Source organism: Mycteria americana, chromosome 2 (genome assembly GCF_035582795.1).
Source record: "Mycteria americana isolate JAX WOST 10 ecotype Jacksonville Zoo and Gardens chromosome 2, USCA_MyAme_1.0, whole genome shotgun sequence".
Lineage (NCBI taxonomy): Eukaryota > Metazoa > Chordata > Aves > Ciconiiformes > Ciconiidae > Mycteria > Mycteria americana.
The window spans coordinates 107,937,076-107,948,241 of NC_134366.1; the positions used below are offsets into that span (position 1 = coordinate 107,937,076).

The 11,166-nt window shown below is 43.2% G+C and overlaps 1 protein-coding gene across 5 annotated transcripts; it reads right to left on the reverse strand.

The window, feature by feature from the left end:
• Window positions 1-561: 561 nt before the first annotated feature.
• Window positions 562-10,663, reverse strand: MSANTD3 (Myb/SANT DNA binding domain containing 3). Of its 5 annotated transcripts, none has more exons than XM_075494211.1 (4): window positions 10,087-10,663; window positions 9,250-9,422; window positions 3,749-4,194; window positions 562-2,420 (listed from the first exon to the last, which is right to left on the reverse strand). In XM_075494211.1, exons 3-4 carry the CDS (start codon window positions 4,161-4,163, stop codon window positions 2,011-2,013), a joined length of 825 nt encoding a protein of 274 aa, XP_075350326.1. In that variant the 5' UTR covers window positions 4,164-4,194; window positions 9,250-9,422; window positions 10,087-10,663; the 3' UTR covers window positions 562-2,010. The 5 variants fall into 5 exon arrangements, with proteins under 5 accessions (XP_075350326.1, XP_075350325.1, XP_075350329.1 ...); XM_075494210.1 differs by lacking the exon at window positions 10,087-10,663 and adding an exon at window positions 9,641-10,076; XM_075494214.1 differs by lacking the exon at window positions 10,087-10,663 and having other exon boundaries at window positions 3,749-3,797; window positions 3,891-4,194; window positions 9,250-9,589.
• Between the last annotated feature and the right edge of the window lie 503 nt (window positions 10,664-11,166).

An 11,166-nucleotide genomic window follows, 5' to 3' on the forward strand; every position in this document is an offset into this window, starting at 1 on the left:
TGTTTACTTCTTTCTTTTGCCTCTGCTCTTATTATACTTTCCAATAGTGTTTCCATTCAGCAGAAAAAAAAGTGTCCATAATGATATCCTTCTTTGGAAGTCCTGTGCTTCCTTCATACAGCCAATTTATAAGAAAACTGAGTTTGCTGTCAAAAAGATCTGTCTTCAGATTTCATACACGGCCTATTTTTTTGATCTTGCAGCAGCTCTGTAAATTTTTTTTTTCTCTGTCATATAAAGTAAGTTGTAATAAATCACTCCCATTGCAATTGCTGGTGTTAGCACGTTGAAGGGAGCAACGCATGTACCACAGTGTTAACCACAGTGAGTACTGTGGTTGATAATGGCAGTGCCTGCAAAGATGAATCACCAGCAGGGAAAGTAGCTCAAGAAAAAGAAAGAAACAAAAAAAACCCTCAAAAACCCAAAACAAAACCAAAAGAAACTCACTCCACCAGAAGGAACATCTAGGGAAGAGATGGGAGTGTAACTGGGAATGTATGTTTTGTAACATACTCTAATTTGAATATGTTGCTTACTGTATGGACTTGCCCTCACAAATCATGATTCGAAAATACTTTATTGAATAATGGGAAACTCAGGTTTTTCAATGAAAATTTATGGTTTTGTTCATTTTTCTCACTGCTTCAAATGACAGTTGTACACCTTCCTGTAAAATAGCTTTTCACACATCAGAAGTTCTTATAAATCTTCGCGGAGTTCTGTATTTCACGTTTTCTTAACCCCACTTAACCCCACTAGACTAAATGATTGCCTGGGGAAGGATTATCTTTATTTGTGCTTTCCTACCATCTACTATTCCGGACCTCCAAACTCTGTGGGGACCTTCGTGTGAATGCTTTCATACAAATCATGTCCATCACTCCTCACTGACAGCAAAGGCAAGAAACACACCACCGTAACACACAGGACAGAACAAAACAGAACAGTGCTCCAAGACAGGAATGATTCCCTTGGACTGCCTCCCACCCTATGTGAAAGAAAAGAGGGTGAGTCTTAATCTTTTCTTCTAGAGAGGTTGAAAGAGAGGTTGAAATACTCAAGCTAGCTGCTACGCCATCAAGTGTTGCATAGGGAGATAGGGGGAGACTTTGCCAGCGGACTGGCTGGCTCACTACGTTTTAAGAGCTTTATGAATTGTTAAAAAGCTCTTCCCCTCAGAATGACTCCAGGTGGACAGCACACAGCGCTGGCAGCAGCATGCGACCCTCCTATTTCGGTATTCTACTTGAACACAAGATGGGCCTGGAAAAGAAAGGACAAGCACAATGGCTTTTGAGAAAGAAGTCACCTTCTTTCCAACTCCTTGAGGGTCAAGGCTTAAACAACTGGAGGGCCAGCCCACAACCATTCTCTCAATCAGCCAGCCAGCTGGAAAATACTACTGTTCTTCATAAGCAAAGGGCTCAGTTACTACAGTGGCCCTTTTGCTACTTCCTTCATTTTCACATCTTCTATGAAGAATAAGTTATTAACTATATTAACTAGAGACAAGTTTTTTTTCCTAAGCCCCATCATAACAATCCAACCAATACCTGTCAATCACCTTTTGTCTCAATAGCAGAGAGCAACTCCAACCCTTGCCTTCATTCGGGAAATGGTAGATAGGAAGAGATAGAAATAAAAATAAACACTATAACCTGATGTTTAAAGCTGTTAAGTTTTCTTAAGAACACCCAGTGTAAGAATACCCAGAGAACCTTAAATTTCAAACGGATGTTAGGGTATTCTGAGAGGGGAAAATACGTTCACATTTTAGAACACTGTGCATGTCAGAGTTAAACAAATCAGAACTACCTACAAATGAACAATACAGTTTTCCCCTTGGTGGACTCTACCGCTGTTTCCCTAAACATTAAAAGTCAAAGTGTGTTCACTATCAGCCAGGCACCTATCCTGTCACTGTACATTCACATTAAAAAACCCTCTTTCCAGTGCGCGTTACTCATAAATGTGCTCAATCAGACTGACTCTCTGCCCCTTTATGTTCTAAGGTGAATTAGGAAAGGGTCTGTTAAAGGATGATACAGGCCATTCTTTCGTGATGGTCTGCAGTTTTCTCTCCCAATACATTTTCTTTTTATTTAGCACTTCCATTTTTATCCTGTGTTCCTCTTCGGCCATCTCACACTCTCTTTCTATTTGCTGTATTTTTGCCACATGAACTTCATTCATTTGGATTAACTGCAGTTGCAAAATTGACATTTGCTGATGATGTTCTTCCTCATGCATCTTTTTCAGAGCACTTTCCTGAGATGCTTTACTTCTGTAGTTCTTATCTGCTGCTATTCTGACATCAGAACACGAAGGCTCAGGTTGGGAGGTACCTTCACATACTGGGAAATGTACCAGCTCTTTCTCTTCATCACAAAGTTCTCTATTTGAGACAACAAATGACTCTGCAAAACATAAGAGGAAAAAGTATTATAGTATTCCCTTCTTCTCCCTCAAGAAACATGAACTTGTGGTAATATGGCTGTTGGTGTACGCATCTAAACCCTGTGCTTCTGTACCATAGTACAGGAGCCACTACATAATGCAGTTCTGTTACAGAATACCAAGGGCATAATGGTCTGAACTGAACCACTTGGGCTCTGTTGATAGACCTCTGTGGCTATAACGGGAGCTCAGAATACTAAAGTGAATGTAGACATTTATAAGCGGACACTTAAATTTAGGTGGCTGAGCCTGGAGCTGAACCTTAATGCAGCTGTTGAAGCCAAATCCATATGTGATTGCAATATTTTTATGAAAGATCTGAGTGTCAGGTGAAGAGCTGTATCAACATGAATACCAAGAGACTGAGGGAATACTGGGAAGAATACTACTTATTCCTTATTTATTGCTACTGTACATGTCGTAAACACAGTGGTGTATATTTTTAGGAAAAAATTACATTATTCTAACTTTGAGAAGGTTCTGCCAATTCTTCTGAAATAAAAGAAATACTCATGGAATAAAATAGTTACCACTGCAAATAAGGGTCTCAAAATACACTCCTTTACAAATCCTGATGACTACTTATGGTAAATAGAATTATGAAAGACACATTGTAAGAATGTTATCTAACAACGTAGTTACTGTTGTCTTTTGAGCAAGGACAACCTTCTATGTGTGATCCCAACATAATAAAGTTTGCAAGAAACTGCTGTAGCCACCCTCCCTTCTGGTTTTAGATTATTCCTTCTGTCTATGCTTGCCAAACAAAGAAGAATGTAGTGCTGAACTTTTTCAGAAAGGCCATTCTCCAGTGTAGACTGCAGTGTGAAATATGGCTCTACGTACTCTTTTTAGTCCTTGAAAACAAAGGAGGAAAGACCTACAGGGAACTCTTGCAGCAGACAATTGTGTATCAATTTGCTGCTGGTGGCTTTTTTTTTTTTTTTAATGCACAGACAACCTTTTCCCAGCAAAATTATATTTTATAAAGGATCAAAATATCCTTGGGATTGCTCTCTGGAAAGCCAGCATGATAGCTATTGTGATACTTGCCACAAAGTAGCAGATATGTCAAAAACTGATGAAAAAAATTGGGTAAAACCTCAGTTTAACTCCTGGGGGCCTAGGGAAATACACGGAATCTTGTAATATCATAGCTCTGAAATTACTTTTCAGATACAGACCAGCAGTCACAGCTAAGTGGAGAGATTTAGACTGCTGAAAGAGAATCACTAGCAAAATCACATACAAAACAATACTACTTGCATCATTACAGTAACATTTATACCTTGACTAGAAGCATCAGGCTGATATTCAGAATCTTCTTCTGGTGGGCTCTGCAAAAAGTACATTTGCTCAGGCATTATGCTGGCAATCTTCTCTTTCCCTATGATGTGAGTATTTATAAGTGGACTAATACTTCTTTTTACCTTCTCCCGCCTTTCATGTGCCATTATCTTTTTTGTCCGTGCCTTGATATTTTCCCAGCATTTCTTTAACTGTTTGAAGTCTCGCAGTGATACACTGGGCTGTGAATTATATTCGTGAGCTAGTGCTTGCCAGGTACGTTGTTTCAGAGCAATAGTTCTTGCATCACTTTTTTTACATTCAAGCACATATTTGTATTTTTCAACTAATGCAAGCAGCACACTCTTCTCCACTTCTGAGAAGTATTTAGCAGGCTTTATTATTTCGTTTTGCATTTTCTACTGTTTCTCCAAGAAGCCAAAAATCCTATGAAAACAATGTTGAAAGCAAAAAAACAAACACAAATTAGAACTGGTTACAGTATCAGGAAATGTGTTTCAGCAAATAACTCCTAAGCATAGCTTCTGATTCTAACACACTTCATTTTCTAGGATAGTTTGTGAGTAGTTCTACAGTACATAATGAAACATTCAGGTAAGATATAGTATAATTATATGCTGTTTTCTATTGCCACTTTAGCAGCTACACAGTTACAGAAGTATACCATAATGAGGAGACGCTTCATGTCTTTGTTACAATTTGTCTTGATACAAAATACTCAGTATTCAATTTGCTTAGTAACTTCTTTTTAATAACTTGTTTTCCTATTCATTGCACTTTGTTACACCCAGAGAGTTTTCAAAGCCCTGAACTGTGGAACAAGTTCTGAAATCCAGCCCTTGATCAGGTTTAAGTGTAAAGCTACTGTCAGCATGTTTGGGTTTCCTTTGGTACACAAAAGACCCTCTTCTGCCCTTGGTGACTGCATATAACTAATTTCTCCCCTCTCTCTACAATATTTGAAAGCGGTATGAGAAATGATAGTAAGAAGTTCTCTTTTTAAAGATTTCTGTCGGTTTGGTTCTCCCCCATACTCAGCCCTCCTTGACTGACATCCAATAGGCAGCAGGATCCTGACCAGTATTACAATACTGAGAAGAGGCAAGGGTTGCAAGAAGACATGAATTAATTACAGAAACTAACTGCTCTGAAGGTACAGGTCCCTCACCCTTTACTGCTGACTCTGTGTGGCACTCTTCCTTACGCTTGCACTGCTGGTCACTCTCAGGAGTGAACAAGCAGGCTAAAAAGGGGTTTGGCCTCACTCAATATGGCCACTGCTATATACTTACACCATGTTAATGACTGCCTCTCTTCTCAAGCCTAGGGCTTACGTAGTCAATAGGAAAAGTGTAGCTGATACCAGGGAATTCTTAGTCATAAAAAAAATGAATAAAGCAGTGTTTTCTTGAATTATTAGCACATGACTGTAATGCAAAATGTAGTTTTTTCTTTTTTATTTCCACACTTCTTTCCCCATTCCCTCCCACTACAACTGTGTAGCCCCAATTACTTTTACATTTTGGGCAGAAACTTCCAGATAATTACGTAGAAAAAGGGGGAGCAATGCTGTCTTAGCTCACGTTTCTTCTGGTTTTAATTGTAAAACTCAGAGATGGAACATATATAATAAGATAATTGGTTCACATTCCTAACAGTCTAGGACTCTCCCAAAATGAATTTTCTAGTATTTTGCCCATTGTTTCCACTACTTCCCTCATAACATTACTTGAAGATGCAATAGATATTACCATCAGATTTCCTCTTTTCAACATTTTTTTCCTTTACTCCACTGCACTAGCATTCCCTTCGTACGATCCTTGTAATTCCTTTCCTCCAAATGTCTTAATACTTACAGTTATTCTCACCTCTTTCAGTGAAGGTAACTATTTGTATTTACAAAGAAAGCTAACAGACAAATTCATATTAAAATGAGAACCCAACTCTGACATAAGAACAGGAGCTTTCTCAAGTAGCCCATAAAATATGACAAAACCCAGCAAAACAAAGCAGAGGAGTCAGAGAATAGAGGAGGCAGTAGAACAAAACCTAGAATAGCAAAACTGAAACAAAGTGAATAGAAGTAAGTAACGGTCTGAATTTAAGGGAAGTATGTTAAGTCAGTAGCAGTAGGTAAGTTGTACACTTACCTATACTGAAAAAGAGGCAAGAAACACTCAGTTTGTACTTTCTGTCATTGCTCAACTGGGTAATCACTGGGCGTGTACCGACTGGACAGCCAGCACCTATGTGGCTCCTGGCTAGTCACAGTTGTGCTCTCTCTTACCAAATGCTGGTGTCATGAGGACATGGGAAAGCCAGAATTTTTGCAGCAGTCAGGATTTAGGGGACACAGGGAAAGATCCATAGGAAACCAGACTTTATTAGTTCTGCTGCTTGCAGAACAGCTTGTTTATTTTGCAAGAAAGAAAAAGGTGGAAGAAGGAAGAGAGCTGGGTGGCTAAGCATAAGGAAGACAGTTCCCTGATCCAGCATTTCCTCCATCACAAGTTATTTATTACTCTTTGTGAAAACTTAGTCACTCCACGTGTTGGTGACAGGAATTCTTAACCACCCATAATCCCACAGAACAAACTAAGTGTATGCAAACAAACTTGAAAGTATCACATACCAATCATTATAACGTCTAGGTCTAATAGACAGAAGAGAACATCTGCTTCAGAAATTCCTTAAATAAAAAATAAATTTAAAAAATAAGCCAAAAGTCAGGAAATGGACATCCTAACAAAGAGATACTGAAAACTGGCAACTTCGCTCTATGAAACAGCTCTCAAAGCATGTAAGAGACCTATTATGAAACAGACGCTATCTACTAATCTATTTTACTTATGTACTTATTGTACCATTCCAAACCATTGAGCTGCTTTGGACAGCTGCTGAAATGAAATTCGTGGGACTAAATATTGATGCTTCAACCTGTCTCAACCTCAATTTTACCAAGGAACAGGAGGAAAAGCAGTCCCACCAGCAAGCCACAAGGTCTAATAGCTTATGGCCCTGAAAAACCAGGATCAGAGACTCCGTGTGATCAGAAATGGCTCATTCTGCCTTCTGCTGATGCACATAAATCTTATTTCTAGCTTTCAAAAGGTGCGAGAATCGCAGACCAAAAATCATGACGTGTGTGTGTAGAAAATCCCTTTAATTAGAAAAACAATGGATTTTCAAGAATTTTGGAGACTAAGTTCAAAAAGTTAAACAGTGATACCAGGACTTCTGGATTCCAGGTGCTAAATATTTAGCTATACAGACTGGCAGAGATCAACTGACATCAGTAAATATTTAAAACATTTCCAAATATGACGTCATATATATTAACAACCTATGTACTAGGATAAAAGCTCATCTTCCATGGATGGAGCAACAGCAAACCCTTCAGCATCACTTTCATACCACACTATCATTTATTATTATCATTTTTACTGTGGTAGAATCTAAGATCCCCAGTCATAAGCTCAAATACTGTACATTTAAGGATGAAAACGTAGGTCCTACTCTGAGAAGAATACAATATATTAGTCTTCCCTTCCCCCATACACATTCCTAACTATTTTTTCCTACACATATACACTGGACTTGTGTCCTTTCCATTAAAAAGCCAGGATTATGATCTAGGATGCATAAAAGAACTCAAGAACTGGTGAAAGCAGTTTAATGCACTTACTACACAGAAGAAAAGAGTTCTTGAAGCTTCTTTTCAAGCTCTTACATGCTTAACTTGCTTGCTTCAATATATTAAAGCCCATTTTCAATTAGGTGAACAGAAAGCACTCTGAGATATCAGAGAACTTAGAATACTGAGGAGTTGCAGCAAAACACCACCGTATATTTATATTCACCTCTTTTTCTTTATGCATATCAATCACCTTCTGGCAGCCCACTGGCTCCTCTGCAGAATATGAGAAAGGACTCTCACAAGCCCAAACAATTTCAATTTCAAGGCTAAAAGATCCTTCCAAGACGTATGCCCAGGATATAATATAGCATGTAGGAATCTGTGCTGAAATGGAAGTAGTTTACTATGTATAACTCATAGAGTAAACAGGATTGATTTGGGAATGTGTAGGTACATGAGGACAGTTGCACAGTAAATTCTAAGAAACAAAGAATGGAAGGCTTCTCCCACTCTTACAGGTGCCCAGGCTCTAAGACATGTGCAGTAAGGAAGCACTTGATCCTAAATATCTTCTCCTGGCATGGCTCAGTTCACAACTTGCCTTAAGACAAAGCAGTGTCCTAAGTACTTGTCCTCTCACATAAACCTTTATCACTTTAAAATAACAAAAATATCTCTCAACTCCCCATTTTTACTTTGAAATGTTGTGTGGCATTCTTCTTTTAAAGACTATAAGGGATGTGCTGTGATCTGCTTGAAGAATATCTTGAAAAAAAATTACACAAGTGAAGAAGTGCACATATGTTCATAAATATGTATGTATGTATTATTTTGCTTGCACACACCTAAACATACACCCAAACTCCAACCAGTTGCAAAGAAGCCCGTTTTGAAAAAAACCCAACACTTCAGGTTGGCATGTGTGAGCATTTTCTGTCCCTGAAATATTTTTTTAGGCATAAGAAAATGCAAAGAGAAAGTTATGGTGGAAGACAACCCAAATGTTAAGGTTACACTAACCAAACCCAAAGAAAATAGTCTGCTAGCAAACTGTGGTCACTTGTGGTGTGAAAATGGAATTCATTTAGCAGTGCCAACAGGATTACTACCAGAAATAGTTAAGGATTGAAAAAAAAGAAAATTTATTTATCCAACTTAAATTGCAGATGAAGCTTTAAGCATAGTCAGTAATTAACAGCATTGGAAATCAATCATAATTCTGTCCTTTTCATCCAGTGTTTGAGGGTGAAAGAAAGACACGGAAATGCAATGACCCAAACTAGTCACAACAACAGGTTTATATTTCATTTGAATGACAGAACCAGCAGTAAACAGTGTCCTTCTTCCTCAAATGTTAGGTATTCCTCACAGAGCTTCCACCAGAGTGTTCCAGGCCTGACCCTGTCTACCCTGAGACTTGAAATCACTAGGTAATTAGGTGCATATTACAAATACGAATGAGATCTATATGGAAATTGTGTTACATATAATCAGATTAAAAAAACCCAAACTCTATGGGTGCTCCCCCCCCCCCCATTTTAATACAAACTAATAGTTATCATGGATCATTCAGCAAATGAACAAAATAATCTACTAGTAAAATTCACAGTAATTTGCCTAAATTTCTCCTGGCAAATTCTATATACATATACACGCAAATGTATTTTTTAAAAATATTTATAATATTACATTATATACACACACATATAGATATATTTTAAGCGGGTCATCCCACTACCTATGGAGGACATCCAAAGCAGTTTGTGCAAAGGTAATGGACGCAGGTTGCTATTTCAAACGATTGTCTGAAATGCATCAAAAATACGCATAAACAGGAATCCTACCAGACTCTCTTGCACCCGAACTTCTCAAACATTAACTCGAGCTTGTTTTTATTTCCTCGCTAGCTCCTCTTCTGCTTGAGCGAGAAAGGAGAGCAGGTCCCGGCTCGACAAAGAAGACCGCTCCACCCAGGGCGGGCATGCAGGCTGCGGCTGAGGCGCGGATCCAGGGACATCTACCGCGGCAGGAGGAACGGCAAACGGTCACGCTGTCACCCAGCGCCCGCGGAGACCGCGCTCTGCGGTGTCGGCGGGGACAACCCCACCCTGCAGCCCCCGGGTTTCTCCCTTCTCGTAACAAAGCGCCTCCGAGCGCCGCCGGCTCGGCTCGGCTCGGCTCCCCTCCCCTCTCCTCCTCCCCCCCGCGCTGGGCGGCCGGGCCTGCCTCTCTCACCTCCTCGCCGGCAGGTCGTCGGCACTCCTTCAGCTCCCCGCAAACCCCGCGCTGGATTTCCGCCTCTCCAGAGGAAAGGCGGCGCGGCACCGGCCTCTCCCACGGGAGAGCCGGGCGGCGGGGCCCGCCGTGCCGCGGAGAGGAACCGTCCCGGGAGACCCTCAGCCTTCAGGTGCAGCGGCGCTGCGGGGGGGGGTGATGTGTGTGTGCGTGTTCTGGGGAGCGACGTGCAAACACCCAACGGCCGCCACGAAGGGGGTGGGCAGCCCCGTCTGCACCTGACGCGGGCCCGCGGGCGGAGCTCCCGGGCCACACGTCGCTAGCGCGGCACCCCGTATCCCCCTCCCGCGCCCCAGTGTGGAGCGGGGTGGGGTGAGGTGGGGCTCCTGACCCCGCCCGTCTGTCCGTCCCGGTGCAGCGGCAGAAGACGCCAGCTCGGGCTTTACCTCCGACAGCGCCCGGCGGAGCGACGCGCGTGTGCGCCAGCGCCCCCAGCGGCGGCCGGGGGAGGCGGGCCGGCGCTGCCTCCGTTCCTCCGCCGCGCCCCGTCCCCTCCCGCCGGCTCGGAGCTCCTGGTCCTCGCTACCGTACCGTCCCCCGGGCCGGCCGGGCTCCCGCGCACCTTCCGCGCCTAGCGTGACGCAGTTCCTGCCCGCCTGGTGCGCCCCGGGCCCCGCCGGCGGCGGCGGTTGGGAGCGTAACGACGGGTGCGCGCGAGCGGCTGGCGGGAGGCGCGCGCGTTGGCTCTCCCTCAGTCCCCTCCCCTCCGCGGTTGCCTGAGGAGAAGCGGGGAGCCGTGGCGGCGGTTCGTGCGGCGGAGGGTCACCCCGCAAGTGGGTCGGTGGGAAGGAGCCGATCGGGCAGCGGGGAGTGTCGGCGGCCGCTGGGTTGCCGGCTCCCTCGGCTCCTCCGGGTGCTGCCTGTTGCCGGGCTGGGGTAAGTTGGGTGCAGCGGCGGCCCGGCGGTTTCCCCGGCTCCTCGCGGGAGCAGGTGTCTGTCCCCTCCCCGGCAGAACTGGAAGTGTCAGCAAGGCCACTTTCCCGCGTCGTGCCGGGCCAGCTCCGCGGGTGGCCCAGCGGTCGGCTCGCTTTCTCGGCGCCTCTGTTCGCGTGGGGTTTGTAGCTTCGGGCCCGCCGCCGCGGTCCGGAGTGGGAGTGTGCTTTTCTTCACAAAACTCCGTGGTGTTCTTGTTACAAAGGCACGCTTTGGGCTCTGCGCGCCTGGCTGTTGCCGCTGTGTGTCATCTGTCCCAGCCCATGCGCGCATTTCAATCCCAGGAAAGAAGGGGGAAGCTCGAAATACTTCGCATTAGTTTTGTTTCAGGGTGTGTGTAATCTTCTGGTGGCTCTGTGTTTCCTGAGGGAAACTCTTGGAGAAGAATTGTTTCTTTCCACGCTGTACTTTTGCTCTCGAGTTAAAAATATGATCATTAGCCTGGAGATTTAAAGGTTGAATGTAACTGAAGGTGAGGCACAAATTAAAATTGGAATACGCATGACCCTTAAATAGGTGCAACAAGAATATGA